General features: G+C 42.1%; 1 protein-coding gene across 3 annotated transcripts in view; it reads left to right on the plus strand.

The window, feature by feature from the left end:
- Window positions 1-9,762: 9,762 nt before the first annotated feature.
- Window positions 9,763-20,469, plus strand: part of LOC106591048 (protein Niban 1) — a 66,956-nt gene continuing 56,249 nt past the window's right edge. For all 3 annotated transcript variants that reach the window (XM_045694557.1, XM_045694558.1, XM_045694556.1), the window contains exon 1: window positions 9,763-9,988. In XM_045694557.1, the coding sequence (XP_045550513.1) occupies window positions 9,934-9,988 (55 nt within the window). In that variant the 5' untranslated portion in view covers window positions 9,763-9,933. The remainder of the gene's footprint in view (window positions 9,989-20,469) is intronic.

Consider the following 20,469-nt stretch of genomic DNA (forward strand, 5'->3'; position numbering starts at 1 on the left):
AATTTTAATGGTAGGTTTATTTGAACAGTGAGAGACAGAATAACAACAAAAAAATCCAGAAAAAACACATGTCAAAAATGTTATAAATTGATTTGCATTTTAATGAGTGAAATAAGTATTTGACCCCTCTGCAAAACATGACTTAGTCCTTGGTGGCAAAACCCTTGTTGGCAATCACAGATGTCAGACGTTTCTTGTAGTTCCTGTCCGTAGAAGTGAGGACGGAGATAATAGTAACATAATATTCAGTGCGGTCTAATTTGAATATAATGAAGTCTGTTTCTTGTGAGATTTTCTGTCCTCAAATCAAATAAAATCAAACTTTATTAGTTACATGCGCCTGTCACGACACCTACGGAAGGTGGCGCCCCTCCTCGCCCGGGCGGCGCTCGGCGGTCGTCGTCGCCGGCCACTAGCTACCATCGATTTATGTTTCACGTTCTGTTAGTTAGGCCTAGGTTAGTTGCGCACCTGTTTTGTGTTAGTTGTTAGTGGGGAAGGATATTTAGGCTAGCTAGTTAGGTTTGTTGTTTGTGCGGGATTGTTCGTTTGTCAGGGTGTGTTTTTGGTATGAGGTTCTGTATTTTGCCTTTTGGAGTTACGTTATTCGTTTTGGGCTGCGTCCCTGGTTACGTTCTTTTAAGGGTGGTGCGTTTCTTTCTGCACACCTTGCACTCCATACCTTTTGCATATTTTCCGTGTGGATATTTTATTAAATTCATTCACGGAATCATTCTGTCTCCTGCGCCTGACTCCACCTCTCCTGAATCCACAAGCCACCCGATGTGACAGCGCCGAATGCCAGAAATGTAGACTTTACCGTGAAATGCTTACTTACAAGTCCTTATCCAACAGTGCAGTTCATCAAGAGTTAAGAAAATATTTACCAAATAAACTAACCTAAGGGGGTCTGAATATTTTCTGAAGGCACTGTATGCATCAGCAACCACAGCTAATGAAGTAACTGAAGCCCTTAACAAACAGCTGCAGTCTGTTTTTGTAATGGGAGGCAGGCAATAAACTGGTCCTGAACATGTCTAAAACTAAGAGCTTTGTATTTGGTACAAATCATTCCCTAAGTTCTAGACCTCAGCTGAATCTGGCAATGAATGGTGTGGCTGTTCAAATCAAATCAAATGCTATTTGTAACATGCGCCGAATACAACAGGTGTAGACCTTACAGTGAAATGCTGAATACAACAGGTGTAGTAGACCTTACAGTGAAATGCTGAATACAGAAGGTGTAGTAGACCTTACAGTGAAATGCTGAATACAACAGGTGTAGTAGACCTCACAGTGAAATGCTGAATACAACAGGTGTAGTAGACCTTACAGTGAAATGCTGAATACAACAGGTGTAGACCTCACAGTGAAATGCTGAATACAACAGGTGTAGTAGACCTTACAGTGAAATGCTGAATACAACAGGTGTAGTAGACCTTACAGTGAAATGCTGAATACAACAGGTGTAGTAGACCTTACAGTGAAATGCTGAATACAACAGGTGTAGTAGACCTTACAGTGAAATGCTGAATACAACAGGTGTAGTAGACCTCACAGTGAAATGCTGAATACAACAGGTGTAGTAGACCTCACAGTGAAATGCTGAATACAACAGGTGTAGTAGACCTCACAGTGAAATGCTGAATACAACAGGTGTAGTAGACCTTACAGTGAAATGCTGAATACAACAGGTGTAGTAGACCTCACAGTGAAATGCTGAATACAACAGGTGTAGTAGACCTTACAGTGAAATGCTGAATACAACAGGTGTAGTAGACCTCACAGTGAAATGCTGAATACAACAGGTGTAGTAGACCTTACAGTGAAATGCTGAATACAACAGGTGTAGACCTCACAGTGAAATGCTGAATACAACAGGTGTAGTAGACCTTACAGTGAAATGCTGAATACAACAGGTGTAGTAGACCTTACAGTGAAATGCTGAATACAACAGGTGTAGTAGACCTTACAGTGAAATGCTGAATACAACAGGTGTAGTAGACCTCACAGTGAAATGCTGAATACAACAGGTGTAGTAGACCTTACAGTGAAATGCTGAATACAACAGGTGTAGTAGACCTCACAGTGAAATGCTGAATACAACAGGTGTAGTAGACCTTACAGTGAAATGCTGAATACAACAGGTGTAGTAGACCTCACAGTGAAATGCTGAATACAACAGGTGTAGTAGACCTTACAATGAAATGCTGAATACAACAGGTGTAGACCTCACAGTGAAATGCTGAATACAACAGGTGTAGACCTCACAGTGAAATGCTGAATACAACAGGTGTAGTAGACCTTACAGTGAAATGCTGAATACAACAGGTGTAGTAGACCTTACAGTGAAATGCTGAATACAACAGGTGTAGTAGACCTTACAGTGAAATGCTGAATACAACAGGTGTAGTAGACCTCACAGTGAAATGCTGAATACAACAGGTGTAGTAGACCTCACAGTGAAATGCTGAATACAACAGGTGTAGTAGACCTCACAGTGAAATGCTGAATACAACAGGTGTAGTAGACCTTACAGTGAAATGCTGAATACAACAGGTGTAGTAGACCTCACAGTGAAATGCTGAATACAACAGGTGTAGTAGACCTTACAGTGAAATGCTGAATACAACAGGTGTAGTAGACCTCACAGTGAAATGCTGAATACAACAGGTGTAGTAGACCTTAGTGTGAAATGCTGAATACAACAGGTGTAGACCTCACAGTGAAATGCTGAATACAACAGGTGTAGTAGACCTTACAGTGAAATGCTGAATACAACAGGTGTAGTAGACCTCACAGTGAAATGCTGAATACAACAGGTGTAGTAGACCTCACAGTGAAATGCTGAATACAACAGGTGTAGTAGACCTCACAGTGAAATGCTGAATACAACAGGTGTAGTAGACCTCACAGTGAAATGCTGAATACAACAGGTGTAGTAGACCTCACAGTGAAATGCTGAATACAACAGGTGTAGTAGACCTCACAGTGAAATGCTGAATACAACAGGTGTAGTAGACCTCACAGTGAAATGCTGAATACAACAGGTGTAGTAGACCTCACAGTGAAATGCTGAATACAACAGGTGTAGTAGACCTTACAGTGAAATGCTGAATACAACAGGTGTAGTAGACCTCACAGTGAAATGCTGAATACAACAGGTGTAGTAGACCTTACAGTGAAATGCTGAATACAACAGGTGTAGAGACCTCACAGTGAAATGCTGAATACAACAGGTGTAGTAGACCTCACAGTGAAATGCTGAATACAACAGGTGTAGTAGACCTCACAGTGAAATGCTGAATACAACAGGTGTAGTAGACCTCACAGTGAAATGCTGAATACAACAGGTGTAGTAGACCTCACAGTGAAATGCTGAATACAACAGGTGTAGTAGACCTCACAGTGAAATGCTGAATACAACAGGTGTAGTAGACCTCACAGTGAAATGCTGAATACAACAGGTGTAGAGACCTCACAGTGAAATGCTGAATACAACAGGTGTAGACCTCACAGTGAAATGCTGAATACAACAGGTGTAGTAGACCTTACAGTGAAATGCTGAATACAACAGGTGTAGTAGACCTCACAGTGAAATGCTGAATACAACAGGTGTAGTAGACCTTACAGTGAAATGCTGAATACAACAGGTGTAGTAGACCTCACAGTGAAATGCTGAATACAACAGGTGTAGTAGACCTCACAGTGAAATGCTGAATACAACAGGTGTAGTAGACCTCACAGTGAAATGCTGAATACAACAGGTGTAGTAGACCTTACAGTGAAATGCTGAATACAACAGGTGTAGTAGACCTCACAGTGAAATGCTGAATACAACAGGTGTAGTAGACCTTACAGTGAAATGCTGAATACAACAGGTGTAGTAGACCTCACAGTGAAATGCTGAATACAACAGGTGTAGTAGACCTTACAGTGAAATGCTGAATACAACAGGTGTAGAGACCTCACAGTGAAATGCTGAATACAACAGGTGTAGTAGACCTCACAGTGAAATGCTGAATACAACAGGTGTAGTAGACCTCACAGTGAAATGCTGAATACAACAGGTGTAGTAGACCTCACAGTGAAATGCTGAATACAACAGGTGTAGTAGACCTCACAGTGAAATGCTGAATACAACAGGTGTAGTAGACCTCACAGTGAAATGCTGAATACAACAGGTGTAGTAGACCTCACAGTGAAATGCTGAATACAACAGGTGTAGTAACCTCACAGTGAAATGCTGAATACAACAGGTGTAGACCTCACAGTGAAATGCTGAATACAACAGGTGTAGTAGACCTTACAGTGAAATGCTGAATACAACAGGTGTAGTAGACCTCACAGTGAAATGCTGAATACAACAGGTGTAGTAGACCTTACAGTGAAATGCTGAATACAACAGGTGTAGTAGACCTCACAGTGAAATGCTGAATACAACAGGTGTAGTAGACCTTACAGTGAAATGCTGAATACAACAGGTGTAGTAGACCTCACAGTGAAATGCTGAATACAACAGGTGTAGTAGACCTTACAGTGAAATGCTGAATACAACAGGTGTAGTAGACCTCACAGTGAAATGCTGAATACAACAGGTGTAGTAGACCTCACAGTGAAATGCTGAATACAACAGGTGTAGACCTCACAGTGAAATGCTGAATACAACAGGTGTAGTAGACCTTACAGTGAAATGCTGAATACAACAGGTGTAGTAGACCTCACAGTGAAATGCTGAATACAACAGGTGTAGTAGACCTTACAGTGAAATGCTGAATACAACAGGTGTAGTAGACCTCACAGTGAAATGCTGAATACAACAGGTGTAGTAGACCTCACAGTGAAATGCTGAATACAACAGGTGTAGTAGACCTCACAGTGAAATGCTGAATACAACAGGTGTAGTAGACCTCACAGTGAAATGCTGAATACAACAGGTGTAGTAGACCTCACAGTGAAATGCTGAATACAACAGGTGTAGTAGACCTCACAGTGAAATGCTGAATACAACAGGTGTAGTAGACCTCACAGTGAAATGCTGAATACAACAGGTGTAGTAGACCTTACTGTGAAATGCTGAATACAACAGGTGTAGTAGACCTCACAGTGAAATGCTGAATACAACAGGTGTAGTAGACCTTACAGTGAAATGCTGAATACAACAGGTGTAGTAGACCTCACAGTGAAATGCTGAATACAACAGGTGTAGTAGACCTTACAGTGAAATGCTGAATACAACAGGTGTAGTAGACCTCACAGTGAAATGCTGAATACAACAGGTGTAGTAGACCTTACAGTGAAATGCTGAATACAACAGGTGTAGTAGACCTCACAGTGAAATGCTGAATACAACAGGTGTAGTAGACCTTACAGTGAAATGCTGAATACAACAGGTGTAGTAGACCTCACAGTGAAATGCTGAATACAACAGGTGTAGACCTCACAGTGAAATGCTGAATACAACAGGTGTAGTAGACCTTACAGTGAAATGCTGAATACAACAGGTGTAGTAGACCTCACAGTGAAATGCTGAATACAACAGGTGTAGTAGACCTTACAGTGAAATGCTGAATACAACAGGTGTAGAACTTACAGTGAAATGCTGAATACAACAGGTGTAGTAGACCTCACAGTGAAATGCTGAATACAACAGGTGTAGTAGACCTCACAGTGAAATGCTGAATACAACAGGTGTAGTAGACCTCACAGTGAAATGCTGAATACAACAGGTGTAGTAGACCTCACAGTGAAATGCTGAATACAACAGGTGTAGGACCTCACAGTGAAATGCTGAATACAACAGGTGTAGTAGACCTCACAGTGAAATGCTGAATACAACAGGTGTAGTAGACCTCACAGTGAAATGCTGAATACAACAGGTGTAGTAGACCTTACAGTGAAATGCTGAATACAACAGGTGTAGTAGACCTCACAGTGAAATGCTGAATACAACAGGTGTAGTAGACCTCACAGTGAAATGCTGAATACAACAGGTGTAGTAGACCTCACAGTGAAATGCTGAATACAACAGGTGTAGTAGACCTTACAGTGAAATGCTGAATACAACAGGTGTAGTAGACCTCACAGTGAAATGCTGAATACAACAGGTGTAGTAGACCTCACAGTGAAATGCTGAATACAACAGGTGTAGTAGACCTCACAGTGAAATGCTGAATACAACAGGTGTAGTAGACCTTAGTGTGAAATGCTGAATACAACAGGTGTAGTAGACCTCACAGTGAAATGCTGAATACAACAGGTGTAGTAGACCTCACAGTGAAATGCTGAATACAACAGGTGTAGTAGACCTCACAGTGAAATGCTGAATACAACAGGTGTAGTAGACCTCACAGTGAAATGCTGAATACAACAGGTGTAGTAGACCTCACAGTGAAATGCTGAATACAACAGGTGTAGTAGACCTCACAGTGAAATGCTGAATACAACAGGTGTAGTAGACCTCACAGTGAAATGCTGAATACAACAGGTGTAGTAGACCTCACAGTGAAATGCTGAATACAACAGGTGTAGTAGACCTCACAGTGAAATGCTGAATACAACAGGTGTAGTAGACCTCACAGTGAAATGCTGAATACAACAGGTGTAGTAGACCTTACAGTGAAATGCTGAATACAACAGGTGTAGACCTCACAGTGAAATGCTGAATACAACAGGTGTAGTAGACCTTACAGTGAAATGCTAAATACAACAGGTGCAGTAGACCTTACAGTGAAATGCTGAATACAACAGGTGTAGTAGACCTCACAGTGAAATGCTGAATACAACAGGTGTAGTAGACCTTACAGTGAAATGCTGAATACAACAGGTGTAGTAGACCTCACAGTGAAATGCTGAATACAACAGGTGTAGTAGACCTTACAGTGAAATGCTGAATACAACAGGTGTAGTAGACCTCACAGTGAAATGCTGAATACAACAGGTGTAGTAGACCTTACAGTGAAATGCTGAATACAACAGGTGTAGTAGACCTCACAGTGAAATGCTGAATACAACAGGTGTAGTAGACCTCACAGTGAAATGCTGAATACAACAGCTGGAATCTCTGACAATTTTATGGGCTTTCCTCTGACACCGCATATTACCCTCTGTAGCACTTTACGGTCAGATGCTGAGCAGCTGCCATTACAGGTGGTGATGCAACCGGTCAGGATGCTCTCGATGGTGCAGCTGTATAACTTTTTGAGGACCTGGGGACCCATGTCAAATCTTTTCAGTCTCCTGAGGGGGAAAAAGTTTTGCCGTGCCCTCTTCACGACTGTCTTGGTATGTTTGGACCATGATAGTTCGTTGGTGATGTGGACACCAAGGAACTTCAAACTCTCGACCCGCTCCACTACAGCCCCGTCGATGTTAATGGGGGCCTGTTCAGCCCTCCTTTTCCTCTAGTCAACGATCAACTCCTTTGTCTTGCTCACATTGAGGGAGAGGTTGTTGTCCTGGCACCACACTGCCAGGTCTCTGACCTCCTCCCTATAGGCTGTCTCATAGTTGTTGGTGATCAGGCCTACCACTGTTGTGTTGTCAGCAAACTTAATGATGGTGTTGGAGTCGTGTTTGGCCACGCAGTCGTGGGTGAACAGGGAGTACAGGAGGGGACTAAGTACACAACCTTGAGGGGCCCCAGTGTTAAGGATCAGCGTGGCAGATGTGTTGTTGCCAGATGTGCATTGAAGTACAGATTGAACTTGTATTTATAATATAAAATTACAATTATAATATTTATAATGCATGTATTATGTATTTATAACACATTCCAGATGACTACATCATGAAGCTGGTTGAGAGAATGCCAAGAGTGTGCAAAGCTGTCATCAAGGCAAACGGTGGCTACTTTGGTTACTTCATGATTCCATATGTGTTTTTTCATAGTTTTGATGTCTTCACTATTATTCTACAATGTAGAAAATAGTAAAAATAAAGAAAAACCCTTGAATGAGTAGGTGTGTCCAAACTTTTGACTGGTACTGTATATATATATATATATATATATATATATATATATATATATATAAAGAGAGAGAGAGAGAGAGAGAGAGAGAGAGAGAGAGAGAGAGAGAGATTTATATTTAATGCTGCGTTCAAAACAACTGGGAACTTGGAAATCTCCTACTTCTCACTTCAGTGCAACTAGTTTAGTTTAAAAAACAGCTCTGACTTCGAAAAATCTTTTGATTGGTCATCCAACTCGGGATTCCAACTCGGGAACTCTGGCCTCTTTCCAGAGCTCCTGACCTCGTATTTTTCCGAGTTCCCAGTTCTTTTGAATACGCCAATATTTACATGAGGCATCAGGCATGACACACGAATTCCAAGTTACAAACTCAGGCATCTTTCCAGAGCCCCGACTTTCCGACCTGAAGATCACTGACATTATGATTTGACCTAGTTTTTTTGCCCGAGTTCCCAGCTGTCTTGTGCAACGTTGAGAACAACTGGGAACTCAGGAATCCCTGACTTCTGACTTCAGTGCAACTAGGAACTAGTGAAAAAATGAGCTCTGACTTCGAAATATCTTTTGATTGGTCATCCAACTCGGGAACTCTGGCAAACCTTTCGAGAGCTCCGACTTTCCGAACTGAAGATCAGAGATGTCATGATTTGATCATGTTTTTTTCCAGAGTTCCCAGTTGTCTTGAACGCACCGAAATCGGACGTCGGAGATTTGAAAAACACCATTAGTTGAAAGCACCATTAGTAACAATAATTTAGAGTTTCTCTTGTCAGACAAATAAATAAACACGTCAGGATTAAGATCTATATTGAGACAAATTATAGACAATAGCCTACAAGTAGCAAAATCTAATTCTGTTTACTAAACATGGAATGCGTTTCAATATGATTGAAATAGGCCTATGGTCTACTTTATTTATATTTTAATGCAGTCATCTCATTTGAAGCATTGTTGTAGGCTATACGTTGCTTGTTTGTATCAATTGAAAAGACATTGGGAACTGTAGGCTCTTGGAGGAAAGATAATAAATCATGTGATTTTATGTTTATCAGAGATCTTCTCTGTATAAAGTGAAGCGGGAGGGGGGAAATAATCTAACGCCGCATTCAAAACAACTGGGAACTCAGAAATCTCAAATTTTCGACTTCAGTGCGTTCAAGACAACTGGGGAAAAATGTTTTGAAAGGTCATCCAACTCGGAATACCAACTCGGGAACTCAGGCATCTTTCCAGAGCTCCGACTTTCCGACCTGAAAATCACAGACTTCATGATTTGATTTGACCTCGCATTTTTCCGAGTTCTCAGTTATCGTGAAAGCGCCATTAGCTGTTCTGGAATGGTCTGAGATTACAAGCGTTTTTCAACAGTAACGTTAATAACAATGGTTTTGGGGAAAAGCTTGGAGATTTAAAGATGCTTCTACGAAGATTATAACGAGTAATTTGCCTTAAGATGTTTTTGGGAAACTGGGCCAAGATTAGCCAAAAAATAAAATGAATTAAAACGACAAAAATAGTGGACCAAATTGGAAATAAATATTTGTATAATTCAGGCACACATTTCAACTGAAATCGAGCCATTATACTAATAAAGTTATTTTAAAAAACGTATTACAGTGACTCTTTCCATTAGTTTATCTGTATTTGCAGTGTATATGTATAGATATAACTATATACAGTCATTGATATAAAACCTAGGCTACACGATGAGATGAAAAAAAAAACAATGTAAACGTCGCTCTCAAACTGAAATGATTCTGAATAGGGGCAGGCTACTTATTAAGGCGGTGCTGTAGAATGAGGAAGTTCCTACGGTGTGATAGTGGTTTCTTCAGGCGTGCTTCTCCTCCACGTCCGTTCTCTGTCAGATACCAGCATCGACACACTGAAACGGGACGATTCACAGCTTCTTCGCCTGGGGCATAGCAGTCTAACGTGGACTGAGATAATTTCATTTCACTATGGGAGCATCTTCTTCAAGTCTGCTGGATGAGACTAAATCCAACTACATCAGAGGTAAAATAAAGTTACACGTATTGTGGGGGAATTATGTACGCTCGTTATGTCATTGAAATTAGCCTACCATGCCTACCCTTATCTGTACAAAAAAAAACCAACAACAAAAAACCGTTTATTTGGGTTTGTTTTATTTTTTATTAATGAAAGGCATTGCAATTTAATTTATGTCTGTTTTTTTCTGAGGTCCATGTAGATTTGCTTCTCAAAATGATAAAGAAAGAGACAGAAATAGCCCGTTTCAATTTGTATTATTATTTGTGGATATGCATAGAACACTTAACTGAAGGCTATGATAGGTGCGTAAACAATACATTTCTTTAATTACTTAAAATTACTCAGAACTGGGACACACCCATGTCTGTTACAACAATTGTTTTGTGTCTAGCAATGCATTTAATTATGAGAGAAAGAGCAACACAATTAGACCCAACCAAATCACGAGAAAACAAAAAGATAATTACTTGACACACAGGAAAGAATTAACAAAAAAACAGAGCAAACTAGAATGCTATTTGGCCCTAAACAGAGAGTCCACAGTGGCAGAATACCTGACCGCTGTGACTGACCCAAACTTAAGGAAAGCTTTGACTATGTACAGACTCGGTGAGCATAGCCTTGCCATTGAGAAAGGCCGCCCGCCGTAGCCAGACCTGACTCTCAAGAGAAGACAGGCTATGTGCACACCGCCCACAAAATGAGGTGGAAACTGAGCTGCACTTCGTAACCTCCTGCCAAATGTATGACCGTATTAGAGACACATATTTCCCTCAGATTACACAGACCTACAAAGAATTCGAAAAACAACCCCAATTTGGATAAACTCCTATATCTACTAGGTGAAATACCACAGGGTGCATCACAGCAGCAAGATTTGTGACCTGTTGCCACAAGAAAAGGGCAACCAGTGAAGAACAAACACATAAATACAACCCATATTTATGTTTATTTATTTTCCCTTTTGTACTTTAACTATTTCCACATAATATGACATTTGAAATGTCTTTATTCTTTTGGAACTTTTGTGAGTGTGATGTTTACTGATCATTTATTTTATTGTTTATTTTACTCTTGTTTATTATCAATTTCACTTGCTTTGGCAATGTTAACATATGTTTCCCATGCCAATGAAGCCCTGAGAGAGAGAGAGAGCTCCAGTTCTGTTCAGTCCTGCTTCAACTCTATAGGCTACTCGACAGGATGATTTCCTGAGAGAGATTTTAAGTTGCAAATGGCACATGTACGCAGCACATTTCTGGGTGTAAAAATATCGGTGTTGATTCTAGTGGGGTTAAAACCAGTGTTATATCTGAGTGTTGATTCTAGTGGGGTTAACACCAGTGGTATATCTGAGTGTTGATTCTAGTGGGGTTAACACCAGTGTTATGTATGAGTGTTGATTCTAGTGGGGTTAACATCAGTGTTATATCTGAGTGTTGATTCTGAATGCAGATTGTGGATGATAAAAAGTTAAATTTGTTGAATATCCTCCCTAGTTAAGATCAGGAATTACTAATCACTTCACACAACAGCATATTGCGATTTGTATGTCTGACGATTTGGATGTCTGATGATTTGGATTTTCAGACCACAATGTTGGGGGGAAACTAGGTCATAAGTCAAGGCCTTATGACATGTCCAATAAGGGTTTATGTTTAATTCAAACACATTCACTTGGTGAAGGCTTCAGGACTGTAGCAACCATGTCTCTGTCACTAAAAAACACAGTCATCGGTGGGTAACTCTAACATTCACTTGAAAGGGACCCTGGGAAATATGCAAATAAGGCTTTACACAGTGTTAAAACCTACCCAAAAAATACTGTAACACCACAGGTGTTAATTCCCTAACACTGAGAAAGTGTAACATCAAGAGCTCAAAAAAAAAAAAGTGTTAATTTAAGTTGGAATTTGCAACACTCATGGTGTTAAGGACTCAACACTATGGGGATCTTAGTTTATCAACACATTGAAAAGTGTTAGTTTCTCCCAAGTGGCATCGCTGTGCTTGGGGTGTCACTACAGACCCGGGTTCGATCCCAGGCTGTGTCACAGCCGGCCGTGCCCGGGAGACCCATAGAGCGGCGTTACAATTGGCCCAGCGTCGTCCGGGTTACGGGAGAGTTTGGCCGGGGGGGGGGCTTGGCTCATCTCGCTCTAGCGACTCCTTGTGGTGGGCCGGGTGCCTGCAGGCTGACCTCAGTCGTCAGTTGAACGGTGTTTCCTCTGACACATTGGTGCTGCTGGCTTCCGGGTTAAGCGGGCGGGTGTTAAGAAGCGCGATTTTGGGGGGGGGGAAGCATGACTCATATTTCAGAGGAAGCATGACTCAACCTTCACCTCCCGAGCCCGTTGGGGAGTTGCAGCGATGAGACAAGATCGCAATTGGATATCACGAAATTGGGGAGAAAAAGGGGGTAAAAAAAATCTAAATAACTAAACTATTTGAGATGGTCACGTATCGTGACTGCCGTAGATTCACCACGGAGTAGCTAGCTAGCTACTGGTCGAGTGGCTAGTACGTAACTCTGACTTCGTCTGACTGAGTCCTATTAAGAAGCAATAAACGGCGTGGATGGCGAAACATCGTGATGACAACGTGCTGCCTGTCTGCTCCTGGGTCTCCCCTTTGACCTCTGATCTCACTCAAGCCATGGACTTTCTCAACCTTTAGTCTCTTGACCGTCGATCTACATATGATGATTAATGATGTTGTTTTTAAATTGATTGTTTTTTTGTTGTTGTTGTTGTTGTTGCTTTACAGTGCTTCAAGATTTCTTTATGTAATGAATAGCTCTATAAAAGTTAAATCAATTATTATTATTATATCATTTCTAAGAAAGTGTTTTTAACACTGTGGGTGTTTAAATTCTGATTAAACATTTCCGGAGGTATATACGGATTCTTTATGATCATCTTTCAGCAATGAATGGCCAGAAGCAATGCCTATATATGGTCTGGTCTTACTAGTAGCCTGTAGGCAACCTACCTCTCTTCTGTAGATGAACCAATAGCAACCTACCTCTCTTCTGTAGATGAACCAATAGCAACCTACCTCTCTTCTGTAGATGAACCAATTTATTTTATTTTATTTACCGTTATTTTACCAGGTAAATTGACTGAGAACACATTGTCATTTACAACAACGACCTGGGGAATAGTTACAGGTGAGAGGAGGGGGATGAATGAGCCAATTGGAAGCTGGGGATGATTAGGTGGCCGTGATGGTATGAGGGCCAGATTGGGAATTTAGCCAGGACACCGGGGTTAACACCCCTACTCTTACAATAAGTACCATGGGATCTATAGTGACCTCAGAGAGTCAGGACACCCGTTTAACGTCCCATCCGAAAGACGGCACCCTACACAGGGCAATGTCCCCAATAGCAACCCATCTCTCTTCAGTATTTAACCCACTAGCAACCTACCTCTCTTCTGTAGGTAACCCACTAGCAACCTACCTCTCTTCTGTAGGTAACCCACTAGCAACCTACCTCTCTTCTGTAGGTAACCCACTAGTAACCCACCTCTCTTCTGTATTTAACCCACTAGCAACCTAGCTCTCTTCTGTAGGCAACACCTCACTTCTGCACTGTTAGAAATTGTAAACTGATAAAGCAGCATATTACCCTAAGATTTTACAGTAAAACATACAGCAATTTGTTACTGTGTCAAGAGATTAGGTGGAGGCCTGCTATAGTCCTACTCCACTAGCTCTACACTAGGAGCTCTGATTTAGGAGCTCTACATTAGGAGCTCTGATTTAGGGGCTCTACATTAGGAGCTCTGATTTAGGGGCTCTACATTAGGAGCTCTGATTTAGGAGCTCTGATTTAGGAGCTCTGATTTAGGAGCTCTGATTTAGGAGCTCTGCATTTGGAGCTCTACATTTGGAGCTCTACATTTGGAGCTCTACATTTGGAGCTCTACATTAGGAGTTCTGATTTAGGAGCTCTACATTAGGAAATCTGAATTAGGAGCTCAACATTAGGAGCTCTGATTTAGGAGCTCTACATTAGGAGCTCTCATTTAGGAGCTCTCCATTAGGAGCTCTACATTAGGAGCTCTACATTAGGAGCTCTCATTTAGGAGCTCTACATTAGGAGCTCTCATTTAGGAGCTCTACATTAGGAACTCTGAATTAGGAGCTCTACATTAGGAGCTCTGATTTAGGAGCTCTGATTTAGGAGTTCTACATTAGGAGCTCTACATTAGGAGCTCTGATTTAGGAAATCTGAATTAGTAGCTCTACATTAGGAGCTCTACATTAGGAGCTCTGATTTAGGAGCTCTATATTAGGAACTCTACATTAGGAGCTCTGATTTAGGAGCTCTATATTAGGAACTCTACATTAGGAGCTCAACATTAGGACCTCTGATTTAGGCGCTCTACATTAGGAGCTCTACATTAGGAGCTTTGATTTAGGAGCTCTACATTAGGAGCTCTACATTAGGAGCTCTTCATTAGGAGCTCTACATTAGGAGCTCTACATTAGGAAATCTGAATTAGGAGCTCAACATTAGGAGCTCAACATTAGGAGCTCTGATTTAGGAGCTCTACATTAGGAGCTCTCATTTAGGAGCTCTCATTTAGGAGCTCTCCATTAGGAGCTCTACATTAGGAGCTCTCATTTAGGAGCTCTACATTAGGAGCTCTGATTTAGGAGCTCTACATTAGGAGCTCTGATTTAGGAGCTCTACATTAGGAGCTCTACATTAGGAGCTCTACATTAGGAGCTCTATATTAGGAAATCTGAATTAGGAGCTCTACATTAGGAGCTCTATATTAGGAAATCTGAATTAGGAGCTCTACATTAGGAGCTCTGATTTAGGAGCTCTGATTTAGGAGTTCTACATTAGGAGCTCTACATTAGGAGCTCTGATTTAGGAAATCTGAATTAGTAGCTCTACATTAGGAGCTCTACATTAGGAGCTCTGATTTAGGAGCTCTATATTAGGAACTCTACATTAGGAGCTCAACATTAGGACCTCTGATTTAGGCGCTCTACATTAGGAGCTCTACATTAGGAGCTTTGATTTAGGAGCTCTACATTAGGAGCTCTTCATTAGGAGCTCTACATTAGGAGCTCTTCATTAGGAGCTCTTCATTAGGAGCTCTACATTAGGAGCTCTGATTTAGGAGCTCTACATTAGGAGCTCTACATTAAGAGCTCTACATTAGGGGCTCTACATTAGGAGCCAAGTGGTTTGGCTAGTTTATTTTTGTAAGGGACTATTCTAGCCTCAGAGCTGGTATGAATACACTCGTTGTGCTTCCTTTATCCCTCTGCACTCAGGCACCTTCAGTACTCCTCTGCTTGTCAGCTTTTATGGGACATGACATATTTGCACAAAGGTGTCCAATGTACACACATGTCTGTTCTGTCTGTTCTGTCTGTCTGTTCTGTCTGTCTGTCTGTTCTGTTCTGTCTGGCTGGCTGGCTGGCTGTATTCTAGACATGCCATTTTCAACCTTTACCAGACTCTCTAACATGATGTCATTGGTTTCTGGCACTCTGCTCAGGGTGTACTGGCGGGATGTTATCTCCTCCCATCCCCTGGGTCTCTCCTCTCTCTCTCTGACAGCACAAACTTCTCTCTCCTCCCATCCCCTGGGTCTCTTCTCTCTCTCTCTGACAGCACAAACTTCTCTCTCCTCTCTCTGACAGTACAGTCTCCTCTCTCCTCCCATCCCCTGGGTCTCTTCTCTTCTCTCCTCTTTCTGACAGCACAAACTGGAGACTATATACAGGGGGTACCAGTACAGAGTCAATGTGGAGGCTATATACAGGGGGTACCGGTACAGAGTCAATGTGGAGACTATATACAGGGAGTACCGGTACAGAGTCAATGTGGAGGCTATATACAGGGGGTACCGGTACAGAGTCAATGTGGAGGCTATATAAAGGGGGTACCGGTACAGAGTCAATGTGGAGGCTATATACAGGGGGTACCGGTACAGAGTCAATGTGGAGGCTATATACAGGGGGTATCGGTACAGAGTCAATGTGGAGGCTATATACAGGGGGTACCGGTACCGAGTCAATGTGGAGGCTATATACAGGGGGTACCGGTACCGAGTCAATGTGGAGGCTATATACAGGGGGTACCGGTACCGAGTCAATGTGGAGGCTATATACAGGGGGTACCGGTACCGAGTCAATGTGGAGGCTATATACAGGGGGTACCGGTACAGAGTCAATGTGGAGGCTATATACAGGGGGTACCGGTACAGAGTCAATGTGGAGGCTATATACAGGGGGTACCGGTACAGAGTCAATGTGGAGGCTATATACAGGGGGTACCGGTACCGAGTCAATGTGGAGGCTATATACAGGGAGTACCGGTACCGAGTCAATGTGGGGGCTATATACATGGGGGTACCGGTACAGAGTCAATGTGGAGGCTATATACAGGGAGTACCGGTACAGAGTCAATGTGGAGTCTATATACAGGGGGTACCGGTACAGAGTCAATGTGGAGGCTATATACAGGGAGTACATTAGACACTCTAATGTACTTGTTCTCTTGCTCAGTTGTTCCCTGGGGCCTCCCACTCCTCTTTCTATTCTGGTTAGAGCCAGTTTGCACTGTTCTGTGAAGGGAGTAGTACACAGCGTTGTACGAGATCTTCAGTTTCTTGGTAATTTCTCGCATGGAATAGCCTTAATTTCTCAGAACAAGAATAGACTGATGGGTTTCAGAAGAAAGTTCTTTATTTCTGGCCATTTTGAGCCTGTAATCGAACCCAGAAATGCTGATGCTCCAGACTTGCCATTGGAACACAGGAGTGATTGTTGCTGATAATGGGCCTCTGTACGCCTATGTAGATATTCCATAAAAAAATCTGTCGTTTCCAGCTACAATAGTCATTTACAATATTAACAATGTCTACACTGTATTTCTGATCAATTTGATGTTATTTTATTGGGCAACTTTTCTTAAAAAAAACAGGACATTTCTAAGTGACCCCAAACTGTTGAACGGGTGTGAAGGTGTATTTGCTTTTAGTCCGGTGTAATATATTGGTCCACAGACAGTTAGTCCTCCACACAGTCCCAGAGGTCTCTGCTCTTTAGCCTGACAGGCCACAGACAGTTAGTCCTCCACACAGTCCCAGAGGTCTCTGCTCTTTAGCCTGACAGGACACAGACAGTCCCAGAGGTCTCTGCTCTTTAGCCTGACAGGCCACAGACAGTCTCAGAGGTCTCTGCTCTTTAGCCTGACAGGCCACAGACAGTCCCAGAGGTCTCTGCTCTTTAGCCTGACAGGCCACAGACAGTCCCAGAGGTCTCCGCTCTTTAGCCTGACAGGCCAAAGACAGTCCCAGAGGTCTCTGCTCTTTAGCCTGACAGGCCACAGACAGTCCCAGAGGTCTCTGCTCTTTAGCCTGACAGGCCACAGACAGTCCCAGAGGTCTCTGCTCTTTAGCCTGACAGGCCACAGACAGTCCCAGAGGTCTCTGCTCTTTAGCCTGACAGGACACAGACAGTCCCAGAGGTCTCTACTCTTTAGCTTGAAGACCAGAGATCAAATACTGAGGGTCGGAGGGGGTTGGTTTGTAATTGGAGGATGTAGAGAAGAGATAGTGGTTTCCTGTTGAATTCCTCTCTCTCTCTCTCTCTCTCTCTCTCTCTCTCTCTCTCTCTCTCTCTCTCTCTCTCTCTCTCTCTCCACCTCTCAGTAAACCGTCAGAATGACAGTCTCTGTGTCACTACCAAGAATTTGCAGTTGACTCAACATTTTCCACAAACCAAGTTGGAGTAGATTAAGGGTGTCTGTATACTGTATCCTGTATACAAGATATACCACATCTCTTCACCATCTCTCTGTATCCATCCTGTATACAATATATACCACATCTCTTCACCATCTCTCTGTATCCATCCTGTATACAATATATACTACAACATGTACACTGTTTATGCTTCCCCATGTCTTTTTTTTCATCTCTAACATGTAAAAGATAGAAAACAACCATTGGTGGGTTAGGACTAGAAGAAAGAGATACTCCCACTCTATATCTGCCTTAATAAGACTAGAAGAGAGAGAGAGTCTCCCACTCCATATCTGCCTTAATAAGACTAGGAGAGAGAGACTCCCACTCCATATCTGCCTTAATAAGACTAGGAGAGAGAAAGACTCCCACTCTATATCTGCCTTAATAAGACTAGAAGAGAGAGAGACTCCCACTCTATATCTGCCTTAATAAGACTAGGAGAGAGAGAGAGACTCCCACTCCATATCTGCCTTAATAAGACTAGAAGAGAGAAAGACTCCCACTCTATATCTGCCTTAATAAGACTAGGAGAGAGAGACTCCCCCTCCATATCTGCCTGCTCCATATCTGAGCCCTTAAAAAGCTGCTAATACATTGAATTGGGTCAAATTGCACTGAGTTTCCATGGGACATAATGACAGGATGTTCTGATGGAGATAACGCCTGCATGGAGGGACATAGTTAGAGGAGGGCAGAATACAGGAGGGCAGAATACAGGAGAGCGGAATACAGGAGGGTAGAATACAGGAGTGATGCATAGTGCCAACTGTAAAGTTTGGTGGAGAAGGATTAATGGTCTGGGGCTGTTTTTCATGGTTCGGGCCCCTTATTTCCAGTGAAGGGAAATCTTAATGCTACAGCATACAATGACATTCTAGATGATTCTGTGCTTCCAACTTTGTGGCAACAGTTTAGGGATGTCCCTTTCCTGTTTCAGCATGACAATGCCCCCATGCACAAAGCAAGGTCCATACAGAAATGGTTTGTCGAGATCAGTGTGGAAGAACTTGACTGGCCTGCAGAAAACCATGACCTCAACCCCATCGAACACCTTTGGGATTAATTGGAACACCGACTGCGAGCCAGGCCTAATCACCCAACATCAGTGCCCGACCTCACTAATGCGCTTGTGGCTGAATGGAAGCAAGTCCCCGCAGCAATGTTCCAACATCTAGTGAAAAGCCTTCCCAGAAGAGTGGAGGCTGTTATAGCAGCAATGTTCCAACATCTAGTGGAAAGCCTTCCCAGAAGAGTGGAGGCTGTTATAGCAGCAAAGGGGGGGACCAACTCCATATTAATGACTTCCCAGAAGAGTGGAGGCTGTTATAGCAGCAAAGGGGGGACCAACTCCATATTAATGAGATATTCGAGGAGCAGATGTCCACATACTTTATGTCATGGAGTGTACTGTATGTAAAAACTACATAGACAGATCATGTTATGACTAGCGTGTGGATAGAGAGAACCTACTCAATAGTACCCAAAAGAGAAAATATGATAACATTATGACTAGCGTGTGGATAGAGAGAACCTACTCTATAGCACCCTGACTGATGTGTCAATAACTACTCAGACAGAAGGATCAACAGACGTATTTCCACACACAGACAGGATGATAATAAAATTAAAAACAGCTACAATATTTCCCAACAACATAATGGGGGAATATACTGTATTTGTATAATTTATGCAATATATAACATAATATACCACACCGCTGGGATGTATTCATTACGTCTTGAAACGGAAACCGCTTACCGTTTACGAACCAAACGGAAGCTAGATCACATTATAATACATCACATCGGCTATGAAAAAGCCAACTGACACTTACTCTTGTGTTGCTGACTGGTTGCACCCTCGACAACTACTATGATTATTATTATTTGACCCTGCTGGTCATTTATGAACATTTGAACATCTAGGCCATGTGCTGTTATAATCTCCACCCGGCACAGCCAGAAGAGGACTGGCCACCCCTCATAGCCTGGTTCCTCTCTAGGTTTCTTCCTAGGTTCTGGCCTTTCTAGGGAGTTTTTCCTAGCCACCGTGCTTCTACACCAGCATTGCTTGCTGTTTGGGGTTTTAGGCTGGGTTTCTGTACAGCACTTTGAGATATCAGCTGATGTAAGAAGGGCTTTATAAATACATTTGATTTGACATGAAGTCTCTCTCTCTCTCCCTCTCTCTCAGCATGGGAAACATATGTTAACATTTCCCAAGCAAGTGAACTAGATAATAACAAAAGTCAAATAAACAACAAAAATTAACTGTAAACATTACACTCACAGAAGTTCCAAAAGAATATGATGTCTATATACAGTGTTGTAACGATGTGCAAATAGTTAAAGTACAAAAGGGAAAATAAATCATCATAAATATGGGTTGTATTTACAATGGTGTTTGTTCTTCACTGGTTGACCTTTTCTTGTGGCAACAGGTCACAAATCTTGCTGCTGTGATGTCACACTGTGGTATTTCACCCAGTAGATATGGGAGTTTATCAAAATTGGGTTTGTTTTCAAATTCTTTGTGGATCTGTGTAATCTGAGGGAAATATGTTTTTTTATTTTAATTTTTTTTATTTCACCTTTATTTAACCAGGTCGGCCAGTTGAGAACAAGTTCTCATTTACAATTGCGACCTGGCCAAGATAAAGCAAAGCAGTGTGACACAAACAACATCACAGAGTTACACATGGAG

Source organism: Salmo salar, chromosome ssa14 (assembly GCF_905237065.1).
Source record: "Salmo salar chromosome ssa14, Ssal_v3.1, whole genome shotgun sequence".
In the NCBI taxonomy this organism is placed as follows: domain Eukaryota; kingdom Metazoa; phylum Chordata; class Actinopteri; order Salmoniformes; family Salmonidae; genus Salmo; species Salmo salar.